Source organism: Galleria mellonella, unplaced genomic scaffold, assembly GCF_026898425.1.
Source record: "Galleria mellonella isolate WM207_F2 unplaced genomic scaffold, CSIRO_AGI_GalMel_v1 utg803, whole genome shotgun sequence".
Classification (NCBI taxonomy): Eukaryota; Metazoa; Arthropoda; class Insecta; order Lepidoptera; family Pyralidae; genus Galleria; species Galleria mellonella.
In genome coordinates this window covers 444,529-461,827 of record NW_026442160.1, presented here as the reverse complement: position 1 = coordinate 461,827, position 17,299 = coordinate 444,529, and the positions used below count along the sequence as shown (strand labels likewise).

At 34.2% G+C, this 17,299-nt stretch overlaps 3 protein-coding genes and 1 pseudogene across 7 annotated transcripts in view; 2 read left to right on the top strand and 2 right to left on the bottom strand.

Moving 5' to 3' along the window:
• Nucleotides 1–344: 344 nt before the first annotated feature.
• Nucleotides 345–1,107, bottom strand: LOC113523044 (protamine-2-like). Its single transcript, XM_026908908.3, has one exon. The coding sequence runs from the start codon at nucleotides 982–984 to the stop codon at nucleotides 460–462; it is 525 nt and encodes a 174-aa protein (XP_026764709.1). The 5' UTR covers nucleotides 985–1,107; the 3' UTR covers nucleotides 345–459.
• A 99-nt stretch (nucleotides 1,108–1,206) lies between these two features.
• On the top strand, nucleotides 1,207–4,200 carry LOC113522897 (uncharacterized). The gene is made up of 3 exons (XM_026908738.3): nucleotides 1,207–1,480; nucleotides 2,297–2,472; nucleotides 2,904–4,200. The coding sequence occupies exons 1-3, from the start codon at nucleotides 1,366–1,368 to the stop codon at nucleotides 3,936–3,938; spliced, it is 1,326 nt and encodes a 441-aa protein (XP_026764539.2). The 5' UTR covers nucleotides 1,207–1,365; the 3' UTR covers nucleotides 3,939–4,200.
• Nucleotides 4,201–5,065: 865 nt separating this feature from the next.
• On the top strand, nucleotides 5,066–6,474 carry LOC128202238 (zinc finger CCHC domain-containing protein 9-like; annotated as a pseudogene).
• LOC113522571 (neuropathy target esterase sws) overlaps nucleotides 5,595–17,299 on the bottom strand; it is a 59,199-nt gene continuing 47,494 nt past the window's right edge. For 2 of the 5 annotated variants that reach the window (XM_052901835.1, XM_052901838.1), the window contains exons 23-29: nucleotides 16,215–16,331; nucleotides 14,550–14,670; nucleotides 12,968–13,058; nucleotides 12,200–12,420; nucleotides 10,937–11,081; nucleotides 10,018–10,107; nucleotides 5,595–8,565 (exon numbers count right to left, since the gene is read on the bottom strand). In XM_052901835.1, coding sequence (XP_052757795.1) covers nucleotides 8,455–8,565; nucleotides 10,018–10,107; nucleotides 10,937–11,081; nucleotides 12,200–12,420; nucleotides 12,968–13,058; nucleotides 14,550–14,670; nucleotides 16,215–16,331 — 896 coding nt within the window. In that variant the 3' untranslated portion in view covers nucleotides 5,595–8,454. Of the gene's footprint in view, nucleotides 8,566–10,017; nucleotides 10,108–10,936; nucleotides 11,082–12,199; nucleotides 12,421–12,967; nucleotides 13,059–14,549; nucleotides 14,671–15,231; nucleotides 15,349–16,214; nucleotides 16,332–17,299 lie in introns of all 5 variants that reach the window. The other 3 variants (XM_052901836.1, XM_052901837.1, XM_052901839.1) reach the window with 3 other exon arrangements.

Below are 17,299 nucleotides of genomic sequence, written 5' to 3'. Positions count from 1 at the left end.
AGCATAAAATAGACACCCACGGAAAATGAAGGGGTGGCCTATTCTATGCCCGGAAAACTATACTTACCGACTGTAAATGTCCAGAGGATATTCGACTATTGCCGTTTTGGAGAACACTGCATGCCTACATTTCGCCAGGCATATTTGAGTCCAACATAGCAAGGGATGAGTCTATCACCATCTGTTGGATTTATTTGATTTGTAATAATGTTTTTCGTAACGGAACGGAACTAGATGGTGTCGCTAGGTTTAAACATTTCGAACCCCCAACCTTTGTAGTTTAATAGAAACAGTTATACCACTTGACTGCATTACTCTCATACCTCGAATAAATACCATAAATATATAAAAAAAATATTGTATATTTATAAAAATCTCAAAAAACAATTCGTAACAAAACATCACCAAAATTTTGTATAATATGAACTTGACCAATCATTACAAATAACTATGGCGGACCTAACGGCAACGGCGACGCCTTATGCGGCGGCGGCGGCAGCTACGGCGGCGGCGGCGGCGACTGGAGCTACGGCGGCGGCGACGACTGGAGCTGCGGCGGCGACGACGTCTGCAACTGCGGTGGCGGCGTCTGGGGCGCCGGCATGAGCGGCGTCTACGGCGCTTGCGCCGGCGGCAACCACGGTCGACCGGCTCGCACGAATGCAAGCGAGAGAACGACCTACGCGGCCCACCGTCACCTAGTTGTTCGGTGTTCTCAGCTGCCTTCTCTTTCCTCTCGCCTTCTATCTTCTTCCTGCTGCCAGAAGCCCCTCTCTTCTCATAGTGAACGGCATGCTCGGAGTGGCGCCGCGCGGCCGCTGCCCGTCGCCGCTTCTGCTGCAGCGTAACATACGTCTTCAAGCGAGCAGCATAACGAGGCGCCTCGTTCTCGCTCCGCTTCCCCAGAAACACCACTACGTCATCGTTGATCTTTTTCTTCTTGTCCTCATCGGTCTCCATACCGTTGCTGCCTGCGCTCACCATTCGTTCATTGCCGTCAACGAAAACAGAAAATTTTGTATTATAAAAAAATATATCAAAAAACTGCTCTGGACATATCAAGAATTTCTTTGTTTCTGCAGTGTGAAAAGAAAATCTGTCAGCTCTGTGAATATTCTAACGGCCAGTATCAAAATTAATTTCAAACGTTGAAAAAATAATTTACTCTTTTTAAAGCAAATATATGTACCTCATTCATAATAATTCGCAGACTCTATCTATGGTCCTAAGAAAAAAGAAAAAGTACTATTTATTCTAATATCTTAATAAAAAAAAAATTGTGTCAAAAATCATATCAAACCAATATACCTAGTTATTTGGAACAATTATATATTTTTATTTACTTACAAAGCTCTACATGTAATCATGTTTTGTCCTCATAAAAATTCTTACCTCCAACTTGTATGCGCTGTGAATCCGCGAATAATTAACAAGGCTGTTGATCAAGCTATGCAGAGAGAACATTTCGATCCTCATACAGGTACGTAATTCACTAAAAATTTCACCTTGATTATTTTTTTAAAGTAAGCACACCTCGGACGGTGGTTAACAATGAAGTCCAAATATAAGAGTCACCATCACAGCAATTTGTTCCATGTTAGCGACCGTCATCTTGACAGTCTGCCGATGTATTCTCTCAAACCCCGTTTAAAAGCCGCATCACACTTTTTAACGATCTATCGATCTATCCATCAATCGATCTCACGATCTATCGATCTATCCATCTATCGATCTATCGAAATATCGATCTATCTATCTATCTGTCAATCTATCTATCGTTCTATCGATCTATCCATCTATCGATCTATCGATCTATCCATCTATTGATCTATCCATCTATCCATCTATCGATCTATCTATCTATCTAGTTATTTATTTATTTATTCACAATTTTGTTTGTTGTATTTACATTATTTTCACCGGTACCATTCCTGCACTGGATTACCCAAATTATTTTCTCTCTACATACACTGGGTTGGCTGGAAGAGATCTCTTTCAGAGATAAGCCCTCCCTTGCTAGCAAGTTGTTAAACTAATCGTCGCATGTATTGTTTAAGTGCAATAAAGAATATATATGCGTTGCCATTTCTGAGAACTCGGGTGTTATTCCTCTGTACTCTGTAAATTCACTGCCATATCTCACCTTTCAAACCGAAACACAGTCATGCAAACACAGCTGCTTCACGGTAGAAACACGAATGGGACAGAGGTGGCGAAGCTAACGACTTTTGTAGTCTCTCTCTGATAAAAAAAGGTACAATAAAGGGGATTCTATTGAAATAGTAGTTGTTTATAGAGTTACCGCCAGCTCAACGATTAGAATCTATGCAACCATCTCTATACGCCCCACATGTGGACATAACGAGGGCTCAACTCGGCTTTGGACGGATTGGACTCAGACTTATAAACCGAGCTTTACATTCACATGATAACTTGGTGCAGTTACAAGCATTGCATAGTGTGCTCGACCAGGTATATATTTTTAATTTACATTTATTAAGATTTTTTCCATATAGGCGAAAGAACCAAAATACCATTTATTATATCACGAGGAAATAAAAACATCGCTACAAAAAAACATCCTAAAATCATTAACAGGAATTAGCTGCAAATTTAAAAAAAAAAGGTGAACACGAAAGATCAGGGAAAGATCGCAGTGTCACAGGATTTTTCTGCCTGAAAAAGCTCGTCTTTCAATAATAATAATAACCCCATTTATTAACTTATAGTACATTACTAGCTGATCCCGTAAACGTTGTTTTACCACTTATAAAAATCGCTAGATCCACTAATTTGATCCTAAAGAACTTACCCAGTCCTTAGCCTTATAATTTACTTTAGACTTTGTGCTATCAAGGATCACTAGTTAAGATTTAGTAAACGAAGATGCAATGCTTTCGCAGGTACAAATATCAGAAAACGCAATGTTTCTTATCAACTTGCAGCTTGTATACCGTTTAATTGATCTGATGCTAGACCAAGATCCGATCATTAAGAAAAAGGTTTGTCTGATACTCAGCCGTCTGGCGACATACTACCAGGGTCGAAGGCGCATCATGTCCAGACCAGTCATTGTTGAGAACCTAATGAGACTTATCATGAGAGACCGGAAAGAAATACGGTACGCGGCATCCTATACGTTGAAGACTTTAGCGAGAGACAGGTGCGCGTGCGAGGTAATAATGCAAAATGAACAAGTCGTTGAGGATCTTTTGAAAATGGTGAAGAGTGATCATACCGGAATTGTTGTTTTACATCTGGCTACACTGACCAATCTCGCTGAATGGGACCCGACTAGGGCATTGAAAGCCAACGCTTTTCAGATCATGCTAACACTGTTCGAGAATAAGGATCCGAGGATAGTAAGCGGTGCTATGGACTGCATGTCACAGCTGTGTAAACACGACGTTGGCAAAGTTCTAGCAGATGATTACGACTTGACATTTGTTTTGAGACGGTTCCTAAAGTCTTCTCAAATCGAGGTGATAATTAGCGCAACTGGTCTTATGTGCTACACAACGTTGACTACGCGCTCCAAATGGCGAGCTAAAGAATCCTGCAACGAGTTGACTAAACTCTTAGTTAATTTATGCTGCACCCCAAACTTACCCCTGTTGCAAATTAGATGTATGCAAGTGTTGATAAATCTCTGCGACTCCCCAGATATCAGGCATCACATGAAAGTCTATTGGGAGAAGAAGGTCAAGACGATAAATGTAAGGACCCACGAGGAGTGGGATGGGACGTCGGAAACGTCCAGTTATGGGTTAGAAACTGCCCACAACTACAGGACGATGTGCATAGAAAAGGTCGAGACCATAAAAAATGACTTTGGTGATAACGCCCAGGTTGTGAATGTGCATAGCTATTTGAGAAGAATACGAGAGGTAAAAGAACATTTGCTGCAAGCAATCAATTGGAAATCTTACAAAAATTAAAAAATAACCCTTAAAATATAACTCACAGAGTTGAAAATTTGTTAACATTAATATTTCTAATAACCAATCGGTTATCCAATATTATTTGTATTTGGAATATTTTAAATCAAACAACTGTAAATATTTATTTATTTAATTGTTTAAAATTTTTAAAACAAAAATACATTTATAAGTCACTAGTTGAGCTACATTTGGTTTCATTAAATACACTTTTGTGCCTTCTATGGCGGAGTTAAAGCTATTCATGCAAATTTCAATTGAATATCTACAAAATGATATAATACTAAAGCTCGCGCATAGAGATGAGGCAAACGAAAACAGATATTCATCGATATACAAAAAACACAAGATTCGCATAACTATACAAAATTTTTGGATTAAAAGCACGAAACACGATGAGTAAACCTTAAGTATATTTTTACAAAATATATAAAAAAAATGTTTCGTAATTTTCAATACAATAAATATCACTAATAAGACAGAAATGAATGCAAAATATGATTAAATATGTTGTATTTTGAGTGCCACTTTTTAATCCCTAGTTTTATGCTATATCTTGGGTTATTTGTATATCGATGTAAGTTTTATTCGATAATCCAAAACGTAAGCTACTCCTGTTCAGTTTAATTCGCGATACTTAATACATATCTACTATACATTCTAATACAATTTTGCCGATTAATTTCAATACATTGAATTTAAATTCCATTACGTTAGTTGCATTGTTAGTATTATTAATAAGTATACGACCTAATGTGTGCATCATAATTATATATATATATATATATATATATATATAATTTAATAAGTACAGATAACAATAATATATTAATAGAATAAATTATTGCAAAATATACTAAAATACCGTCATCATTAAATAAAGATTTGTGAGTTTTGTATAAACTGACGGAATCATGTTTATTTGTGCGAAATAGGGGTGAGTAATATATAGCAATATCTATATATTTTAGTTATATATATATATATATATATATATATATATATATATATATATATATATATATATATATATATATATATTGGCCAATGAACGATATGTTAAATATCAGTTGTCCAATATATAATATCGAAATTAAGCACCCGATTGAAATTAATGGAGATGTCCGATGTCCGACTGGTATAGGTGGGCCTTTATTCCGCCATCAATTTTCTGAGGAACTCAATATATAGATATCGGAGCGATACTGATATTACCCATGTGTAAGGCGAAAGATACTATAATATAAAGCACATAAAGTTGAGAATGCACTACAACGAAACTTGTTATACCTCTGTGAGAATCTACTTCTCATTATTTCTCTCGAGTATTACATTGTACGACAGTCAAATTACTTCACAGAGAGCTATGACTACCAAATACTTATAACCTCACTACTTCTAGTGGCAGTATTTATAAAATATTCATTATTTCAGTTCAAATATAGAAAATTTACAAAAATCGTTAATCCTCGTAATTTTTAAAAATCATATAGTTTAACACCTAAGTAAAATCGCTATCATTAGAATTTATTTAAAAAAATAAGTGTTCTACTAGTGAATCTGAATATTTTCAATTAAGAAACTTGTAAAAAACGTCCAAAAACTTCCTAGTTACTACTGGCAGCCACACATTTTACATCTTTTTTACATTTCTTAAAAAAAAAAGTATAAAATATTTGGTTGCCAGTGTGTCAGGAATAGTGTGGAGGGTTATTTTTAGGGAGATTTTCGATTCCAACTTTAGGAAAATCAAATAAGCATGGGTCGAAAATCCTATTTAGTTTCACTAACAGAGCACCCTCTGAATAAGATACTAATGATTTCTATTACATCCTGTAGACTATTGTTTTAATATAACGGCAAGGCTGACACATTCTTAAAGGCTATCATCGTAAATTAGATACATAAAATAAACAAAAAAAAAGCATTTAAAATAAAAATAACTAATTAATGTTTAATAAAAAATAACTAGTTACTATTGAATAAATAACCAGTTACTATTTAATAAAAATAACTAGTTAATAAATAACAAAGAACTATAAAGTTGGAAAGAAGGCGAGTAAAGAACGCTCTGGCAAGATTAAAGAGAGAAGTTTGTTATAATTGTAGAAAGGGAGGACAGAACCTATCTGATTGTCTAGACTTATAGAAAATAAAAAATACCAGGAGTTGATGCTGCTGAAGGTGTTTGTTTGAAATGCGGCTCAATAGAACAAAGGCAATTTGAATGCATAGTGCAAAGGGATGAGTAATTTAGATTCACAACATGATTCATACGTAAAAAATCAGGCCATATAGCAAGACAGTGCCCTGATAATCCTAAAGGTTTATATCCAAAAGGAGGTTGCTGTAAATTATGTGACAATGTTACACATCTGAGAAAGGATCGCCCTACAGTAATAGATATGATGGAGGAAAATCTATTAAACTTCAAACTTTAGACAGTGCAAATGATATAGAAGGTATTGGACCACACGGACATAAAACGTAAAGTTCTCTGGAGACAACTAAAAAAGCAGAGAAATTTCGATTTTAGGTAATGATGTAATTTTAAAATAAATACTAGTTACTATTTAATAAATAACCAGTTATTATTCAATAAATAAATAGTTGCTATTTAATAACTAGTTACTATTTAAATAAAATAAGTAGTTACTTTTTATGATATTTAATCAAATCAAGCAATCAATGAGACAGCCCGCCAGATGATGTGACAACCATCGCCTATACGAGACGAGGACATCACAACACGCTGTAATACACATGGTGCATTGCCAGAGGACTATAATGTGTCATAAACAATAACTAGTTATTTTTATGTTCTTTATACTTGTTCTAGCAATTTAAGAATCATTAAAAATCACATTATTTTGTCATTAACCCAGACTATTATATTCAAAATGGAGTATTAGTACCTATCTTCGTTAGATTCTGCAAAAACATCGCATAGAATAGCTATAATTATATGCATTTAATGTAACGTTAAAAATAACTAACTACGTTAACATATTGAGCCATCACTATTATTGCGTAAAATATTGGCATGTAGTATTATACGCTTATAACATTATCCCCGAAGAGTCAGTATCGAAATACTCATGGCTTAGTATATATATACTTAATATATATACAAAATAAGCAGATTATAGTTAAACATAGTTATTATATTAAGCAGTTATTAACTAATAATTTCATTATCACAATCACAGCATACTTTGGAATAATTCTAATTAAAACTATTATTTTACAAACATAGCGCAAAGACATGAAATGATGCGTTTATTCACTAGTTTAAAAAAACATACGAATCTTAAAATCGACCCTGCTTCGAACGAATTATATAGATCTAGTGCTAACATATAGATATATCACTGTTGTTATATAATTAGCTAGCTACCGTTTTAAGTCTGTTATAATTTTTCATAAAAATTAAAATCTATTTCACTAGCTATATTTGTTTATACGTATTTAATATATATGTATTCAAGTATATTTGAACATATATATTTTTAATACAGTTAGAAATATAACTTTATATACATAAACGTTACTAATCAACGTTACGTTAAATTAAACGTCCAACTTTGGTATAATCATGTAGATTAAAACTAATTACAAATGGCATAAAATAATTAAATATTGGCCGAGTAAGAGAAAGGGTGAATTGTTCCTGTGATAATTTAAAACCAACATTTCCACAAACGAACGATTCTAATTGGGAAAAAACCAGCTATTTTGATTTAAAAACTAAACTAAAAAAAAAATGTTTTAAAACGGTTTATAACTGGCTGAATTATGAGATAAGAAAAAAAAAGTACAACCGATTTAAGAACGTTGTTCTTTAAAGTCGATTAAAAAGAACAAGTAACAGAAAATAATTTGAAATGAATCTAATATACGTGGATACTTTTATATACATACACACTAAACAACTACAAATATAATTGATTTATTAAATATAAAACAATATAACAATATGTTAATAAAAAATCCGATTTTTAAACAGACATCTAGAAACATAGACAAAACCCATCTCTTTCTCTCTGATAGCAGTTTAAAAAGTGAAATCGAGATAGAAAGACGCGTAAATAATGGCTAATAAAATCAACAGACAAATTTTGGGTAATGAATGCAAATTTTTTCAATAGTACTTGACTTGTGTTTTAAACACAATTTAAAAAATAATTTTAAAAAGTATACAGTATTTTTTTTTAAACAGAATTATTCAATTATAGATTATGTAAATAATTATTTTTAATGCACCTTCATAGATCACTCTACGATTACTATAACATATTACTGTCATTACAAACAGTCGTTCGTTAAAAAAGCTCTAGAGCATTCCAAATTTCGACATAGTCTAAGAGCTCGTGACCGAATTACTCGTGGTATCAAAAATTCAAAATCTGTCCGGAGTCCGCCCCGACATTGGGCAAACGTGTCACTCACTACAGCTGTCTCGCTCGTTGAGCACGTACTCATAGAGGGCCTTGCACAGGTCGTGCAGTGTCGCGTCTCACCTACCGCCGCCGCGCTTGTTAAGTGGGTCGTATAGCTCCGTCTCAGAGTCGATCTCGTCTTCGGACAGAGATAAGGAGCCGCCCATGCGACGGGAGCGGAGTCCCTCCTGCAATAGAATATAATGTGAGATTGACTAAAAACTTTGGTTTTAGTCACATCATGCAGTTTTTTTTTTTTATTTGTAACAAATCCTACGAATTTTCATTTATTAGTAAGTATGGTATTACGATATAAATTCTCTAAAACTTTGTTAGTATCAAATTTGAAATGATTAAACCAATGGCATTAATCTATGCATGATATGACTACAGTTTAAACATAACATAACATTTAGTATAAGCGAACATAACATGTGATTACAGTTAGCAAAGCCCCAGTAGACAAATCATAGGCACGCAGTTGAAATTGAATCTTTATTGAATATTTTGTGAATAAAAAACTATTTTTAACAACTAAAGTAAGTAAACAATTTAAATAGAAATTGCATTAAAAAATTTGGTGCATAAAAAATGGACTCAGAGATGCTTAAAAACCCATGAAGATTTTTTCTTTGCATTATTACTCTAAAAAGGGGGTTAAATAAAAAAAAAAACAGTGAGAGGTTAGTATCGATGTACAATGCTATGTAGTAATTATAACACTATTATCAACTTCTGCGATTTTTGACATAAAAAAAATACAGTTGACCATAGTTGAAACTTTAGAACCCGAATGCCAACTTTGCCGAAGCTCATCAGTTTGGTTGTGGCTTTATACAAAAAAAGTGGGGTCCACCATCTACAGATATGAACAACAGCTTGACCCCCATTATAACAAAATTATAGCACCAACTACCTTACCATTAAAACTGCAACATAGCAACGCACACAATGCTGTTTAACAGTACAAAAAGATGGTGGTACCCAGGCAATTATTATTAAATTAGAATTACTACCACTCTTGAATAAATGTGTAAAAAAAATTTAACTATTTTTAATGTCCAAATCTTGATGATCTAGAAGGTTATTTTAACCAAAGCATATTAACACTTAACGGACGGGTCGATCTGCTCCGTCTTTCCTAGTTTCCGGGAATTTTTAGGGCCATTAAATAAATATGAATAAAATGGAATTGTAACTATTGTAGTTAAACTTTAATAAATCAATTATATTTGTTATAATATTTCATAACAGTATTTATTAAATTCTTTAGTATTCTTTAAGCGTGTGATATGCTGTAAAACATTTACCTTTTTGCAGTGGAAAAACGCAAATGTTTTTCCACTCCACTGGACGGGGCCCGTCCATTAAGTGTTAACACAAATTAACAGACGAAACATTCTCGAACAGTTAGCGTGTTAAATGTAACTTGTTATTGAGTCAAAATGAACTTGTACACTAGAAACTATTTATTATTTTGTTTTATCCTCTAACATAAAAAAAAAAAACATTTTAGTAGAAAACTACATAATATAAAAAGAACAATAAAAAAAATGCTATGAGTATTAAATTAACACAAGCTCCTCGACTACACAGTGCTCCCGGACATGAAAAAAAAGTAAAAAAAAAAGATATTAAACCCTGTGCGAACTACAGCGTGCAGCCGAATATATGCCCACCAATTCCGTGTCACTGATCCAAGCCGCGCCCTCCTCTACACTGGAAGACATCTGTATGACGAAGAAAAACCACCACCGATAAGATAAACATTTAAAACTCTGTACATTACTCCTATACTGCATTTGAGTATTAGTGACTATTGACCTTTAGTAAAATTTTAATTATTTTTTTCATTTTTTTTATTCTGCCGACCGTAAAGGCGAGACAAGCGTGACAGATATGTATGTATGTAATATTTTTTATTCAAGTAAATTTTATTACAACCATTTTTGAATAGTCATTTTTTACAATACTACCGTTTATTATTATTATTATTATAATCCATTTTCTTTTTTTAACAAAAGTTGCTTTTTTGAACACATAATTGTAGGAATTTGTTTGTTACCCAAATAGAACAAAATAATAAAAAAAAAAACTAAAAATGATTATAAAACATCTCTCCCGATTTATCGTTGAAATCCAACTGTAATTAGTTATAGAAAAGAGGATCAAAATAGGCCTTATCTTAACACCAAATCCCTGAAGAACTAAAATAAAAAAAAAAAAACATGTACTTATTCTATATAACAATAAACTACTTGTATATTAAATAGAACACATTTTACGTATAGGTTATTAACAAAACTCCAACCTCGCTTGTACAGAGGGCGCACGCTGTAACGTCTGTACTAATAACACGTAAAATACAAGTTTAAAACAAACATTTTTAAAGTTTCATACAATAAGTATTAACAGTGTGCGCCATCTTAAACTTAAACATTTGAATTTAGAACCAAGCTAAAAATATAACGTTATTTACACCTAACACAAAATCTACTATAAACAAATACACCACGAGCTCTCTGACTACGACATTTATATCGCTCGTTGCCAACGTACCTCCAATATCCCAGCGCTGGGCTCGGAGGCGTACCCTTCGAAGTGCCTCGGGTCCTCCTCGTAGTCCGACGAGGACGACGAGTCGTCAACGTCGCGACCCGTCCGCACAGAACACACCATTTGTGCGAGGTCGGTGAATGTGTAGCTGCGGAAATATACAATTATAGGTATTATATTTTTAAATATATTTTAATATTTTTATCTTTTATTTAATTATTTTATCTTTTCCCAAGAGACTACAGCATGGGGTTCTTCAAAAGGGGGTAAAGAGGTTTCTTCAGAGTCGGCAACGCGCGCGTAATACCTCTGGTATTGCAGGTGTTTATAGGCTACGGTAACCACTTACCATCAGGTGGGCCGTATGCTTGTATGCCACTTCAGTGGTATAAAAAAATATAATTGGTGGCAACCCCAACATTTTATTTAAAAAAATTATATGTTTTTCTTTTATGTGTGGCAGCACTGTGCTACGATTTTTTACTCTCTTGTAATGTGCTATAAGCATCGAATATACTCTCTCCGGCATTATTTGGTATTTTTATTAATATACAGCGTCAAATATACAGTCCCCCGGCACGTCAAATAACGTTCGGAACCCTTTCTCTTTTTTCTCAATGTGCTCTACCCAAACGCCGTCTGAAGAGATTGATTAGCGATAAGACCGCCTTCTATATCACTTTACATAAAAAATTACTGTATTTAATTACTTAATAATGCAATAAAGTGTAAAATAAATAAATACCGTTGGGTGAGGTGTTGCAACATCGAAATTTAATCTCAATTTAGAAAAACAAACAAGCTGACCGTATGCCTAATGGAAAGTGCCAACTGTCGCATTGTATAATATATATAATTATAATCAGAATCAATGAAAATGTTTCCGTGTCGTGGTTCTGGCATAAAATGAGCCACCCCTTCCTGAAGACGAACTCCTCGAGAGAGGAGCAGCAGCATCCCTCTTAAAAAATCACCAAAGCCTACCCGTCCGCAAAGCGTGACAATTACTGGCAAACCCTCCCCCCCCCCTCTTTTAGGTATATATATATATATATATATATATATATATATATATATATAAGTGAGTAGGGATATATTATTACATTTCCATTGTTTTCTCACTGTGATCATTTCTTGTAATTGTTTATATCTAGAATAAGTTCACTATAGTAATCTTTTGGAAGAAACAATAAAGAGTATCTATCTATGTATTATCGAAAATGTTTGTTATATGAATGTTTCCAAGGTCGTTAATACAATACTAACTCGGTGAGCGAGGGCTGCGCGTCGGGCCGGCGGCGGCCCTGCAGCGCGTGGTGGCTGGCGCCGCTGACGCCGCCGCCGCCGCCGCGCCGCTGGCCCTCGAAGTAGGCGGCGCCGTGCCGGTAGCCCACCTCGCGGATCTCGTCGAACGAGCCGAACTGAAGCGTCTTGTACGCGTCGATCGGCGGCCGGATGTACTCGCAGTAGTCAGACTTCTTCACCTCCTGCGGATAACGTCATCAAACTTTTTGTTAAATCAATGCACCGCCACTTATTTATTTATTTTTATTTATTTAACACTATTGCACCAACATAACAGGATTTGTTGAACAACTTTCAATACGTATAGTGTAGAAAAACCCCGCTTGCCAAGCGTGGCAACTACTGCCAAAACCCCTATGTGGGAGGCCTATATTATTTACCCGCGCTATCGGTATACACCGGCGGGGCACCAGTGAAGAATGATAAGTGAGGATGAAGTAGGTCAGTTAGTCCATCGTGACGAATTCAACAAGAATTGTTCACGATGTTTTCCAGGGGCAATCACGTGGAGGTCGACCTAATAAGGTATATTGCTAGCGATGGGGCTGTCAAACTCCATTGCTAACAATCCTTTTCCCCCTGGAGGCCTATATTCAACAGTGGAGTGGCGTTAAGCCAACAAGGCGTTATACAGTAACAAACAAACTCATTGTCACATTTATAATATTAGTAAGGATTAATAATAGATAATAACTAATGTACTTACACATTAGAGAACGCAGTACGTACCTCTAGTTGCCTGTTACAAGATACGTAGGCGAGTCGACTTTGTATATCGGGTAAATTTGGCACCTTGACCGGAGTTGTGAACGGGTTCCATCTGAAATAATATTATATAGGAATGTTTCATGCCATTCTAGCAGAATATGAAAATAGTATTTAAAAAAAGACAAAAGTCCCTAAATAAATAAAAATAAAAAAAAACATGTATTTTTCGCATGGAGAATATGTCTCAGTCTGTAATGGTGTGTATTTTTTTTTATACAACTTAGAATGGCAAACAAGCTGACGGCCCACCTAATCGTAAGTGGTAACCGTCGCCTATAGACATGAGCAGTACCATGGACATTACAGAGTATACTGTTTCGCCCATGATGATATATATGATGATATGATGATACGTTTCGTCTTCATTCCTGAGGACTCAGGTGTTATTCCTCTGTACCCTGTAAATTCACTGCCATATTCCATCCTTCAAATCGAAACACAGCCATGCAAACACAACTGCTTCACGGTTGAAACACGAATGGAATTTATTTTATATAATTTAATTATAAAATAAATAATAATAATACTATTGCCGTGTGGTTCCGGCATAGAGTGAGCCACCATTACGCTTCCAGTCGTTTCGTAAGAGGCAACTAGGAAATTTAATAGTCGAGGATTGGGCAGCAGTGCCCCTCTTAAAACGTCAACAAAGCCTAACTGCTGTTGCCAACTTAAAAGCATGGCAACTACTGGCTAAATCGCGCTTACAAAATAGACCTATGTTCAACAGTGGACGGTGAACGGCTGAATTCATAATAACAATAAAAAAATAAATACCACTGGGACATATTACACAGCGCCCTCTAGTCTCAACCTAGGCAAACTTGTACAATAAATACTTGACAACTGACAGAGACTTACATACTTTAAAAAAAAAAAACTCGATACATAATATACATAGAAAATACCTTAACAAATAAAAACAGACATACTTATGAATACAAATATCTATATTGTGCGGAGATGCACGGCCATTGGACGATAAAGCAGCATGTTAAGTCACTATACGTAATACACAGCTTTACAGTTATCTCTTCTTTTCATTTAAGAGTTTCCTCTTGTCGGTGCAACTAATTCATGCATCTTCTGCCAGCCAGCTCTACCCCAGGCCATATCCTTGACCTCCCTATACGACATGACACCTAGTGTTTCTTTTATCTGACCCATGTCGTTATTCCTCGGTCTTCCTCTTCCTCTTTTGCCCTCTATTTTTCATTTCTACTATGCTATTAAAAAAGTCGTCATATCGTATAAGGTGGCCCAGCATTTTGGCTCTTCTATTCTCTATTTAGCTTAGCTTTACCGTTACCGTTTAGCAATTAGTTTAAAAAAAGAATGATCACTCTAATTTCTTGCTTATCCTTCAAAGCCTAAACTGCTTTATGAATTAGGCAATAAATTAAAATAATACTTTTATAAAAGACTGCAAAGTCTTATTATGACTAAATTCTTTTCGATTCTTAAAATGATTATGTGACTGCATTCAGTCGATTCTTACAGTTCTCGATTCTGCGACCAAGCATAGACAATCATGAATTTTTACCTTTTCCACAAGAGCCACCAGCCAGACAGGTCATCGCCATAATTAGTAAGATCCACATCATCCTGGGATCCCACGTCTATAGCCAGTATATGTTTCGCACCGAGCGACCGCATCACGTCCGCTGTAATTTTATTTATTTTACATTCGTTTAAATTATTTTCTCTATGGTTCAAGTATATTTTTTTTTTCTGTCCAACAATATGCTAAAACTCAATGTTTATAACGATCAAATAATAATAATAATAAAGTATTCTAAGAACAAATTATCTAAATGTATTTTTTTTTTTCATTTACTTCGACTTTTTTTCTTTTATTTAATAAGTTGTCAGAAAGGTTCGTTTTAAATTCGCATTTTTAACATATATTTAAATTTCATTTTTTCATAATCCCTAATTTAATTACCATCATTAGAACAAAATAAAAGGAAATTTTATATCTTAAAATAATCTTTACTAGTCTTTCTTGAAGAACTTAATAAAAATATACCAAATTTTCAAGTTTATAAATTCACAGAAATACAGTCTGAATGAAATGAGTAATAAATCGAATCTTTGAATTATTTTTTAATTTGACAATCGACAGACTGTCTTATGATCATGTCGATTATCTGTCCACCTTTTCATTAAATTCTATTGAAACAGTCTACAATTATAATACAATAAAAAACCATAGATTATATTACCTGGCACATTATTAACGTAGCAACCATCTAAAAGCAGGTGTCCGTCGAGCGGGTCGCAGATTGGCGGGAAAATGCCGGCGATGCTCATAGACGCGCGACAGTACCGCCACAGAGTACCTGACAGCGGGATCGTCACTATCCGCACCGAGGTTGCCATACGTACTTACCTTCTCTATGGCTCTGAGTGTAAATGTTTTGACCATATTTTTTTTAACATGGCAGTAATGTATAATAGTGTTACGTTAACTCATGTGGTAATGTAGTTATTTATTAAAAATGTACAAATGTAATAAAACTTCTCAAGATTTTTTTTATAAAGAGTAAATATATTTTTGTTAAAAATCGAAATTTTTGACGAATAGTGATTTAATTTTTGTTATAATAGTGTGATTTATTAATGTTACAGAGTACTACATATTTTTTTTTTCAAATTATATATATATATATATATATATATATATATATATATATATATATATATATATATATATATATATATATATATATATATATATATATAACATATTGCGTTTTTAAAACGGTTGTTGTGGCATACACCTATACAAGCAAAAATCCTATTTCAGAACGTAGTGTAGGTGAAAGGCGGCGTTAGCTAAGAAGAAAATATTTGATAAAATAAGTATTTAGAATCTTATAATCCTAATAAAAGAGATAAAAAGCCAAACGAAAATAATAAACGGGCTTTGTGAAAGACACGTAAATAAAATTCATTATACGAATACAAATCAAGCTGTTTTGTTATTTATTGTGCTACATATACCTAAAAGTGAAGTGATTTTATCATTTTATTTAATATAATTTTACTAAAAAAGAACTACATTCGTTTATGTAAAGGGATCTGACTAAGAACATTTACACTCAGTCCACGCGCCAATCTAAATAGCAGAACTTATCTATGTGCGAATGAGCTTACAGCCAATTGGTTTACGCACACAAACATCAGTGCATTGTGATTGGTTTACCTGGCAGGTTGTTGACGTAACCGCCGTCCAATAGGAGGTGGCCGTCTACAGGGTCGCACAGCGGCGGCATGTAACCGCTCAGTGACATCGAGGCGCGTATGTAACGCCATAGCGAACCTGCGGTCCGCGATATGCGTTAAACACTGGCATCGATTTTTAAATTACGAACCTTTTTATTTTTAAAATTTTAATAAGCAAAGATATTTAAGTTTATTTTAGGGCGTGTACACAAGACAAGAAATGACTGTGGAGGTTAAGTGTACATCTGTGTATGTTAACTAGAAAACACAGTCCATGGAAAGGAAACGATGATGAGAAGCGATCCCATAGAGTTTAGAAGAAATGGAGAATCTTATATAATTAAGAAAACAATATTCATTACAGTGATATCTAAGTTTTTTACCAACCCAAACATCAAACATATTTGTCGACAATTCTATTTTAAAGGGGGTTTCATATAAAACAACATATTTCATTACTAGTGAAACAATGATAATAGTCCATGCTACAGTATTCGAACATGCATCATATGCTAAAGAATGAAACATGTCCAAAATTGCTGATGAATCGCAAAGAAGTATACGGTCATAATGTAACATTATGGTCTAAGGAAAAATAAAGCCACGTATTCACTTAGACATAGATAATTTAAAAAATCTTTCAGTGTTGCCAGATACAAAATAATGTATCATTTAACTAAGGTGCTGATCTGTATTGTAAAGACAGACTATACAAACTTAGTAATATTATCATAAAGACCAGAAATACCTGAAAAATGATATTTCCCTTTTATTTACAATAGCGTTCACTGCAGTGGGTAATTCTCAAGTGATTTACAAAGAGATAGTTTACAATTCAACTATACTTTTTATGTATATGTCACCCAATATCTTGGTTACTGATTTTAATAATTCTTTTCGCAAACATTAGGGTTACACCCATATTGGTTTCATACTAATTCAGTCCAAACTAATTTTTTTTTTGTGAAACAATATCCTGAATTACATACTTATATAACTATTTATTCGTCCCTCTTTAAACATCAAGTCTAAATAACTTTTAAAACATCTCTAAAAGCTTGATTG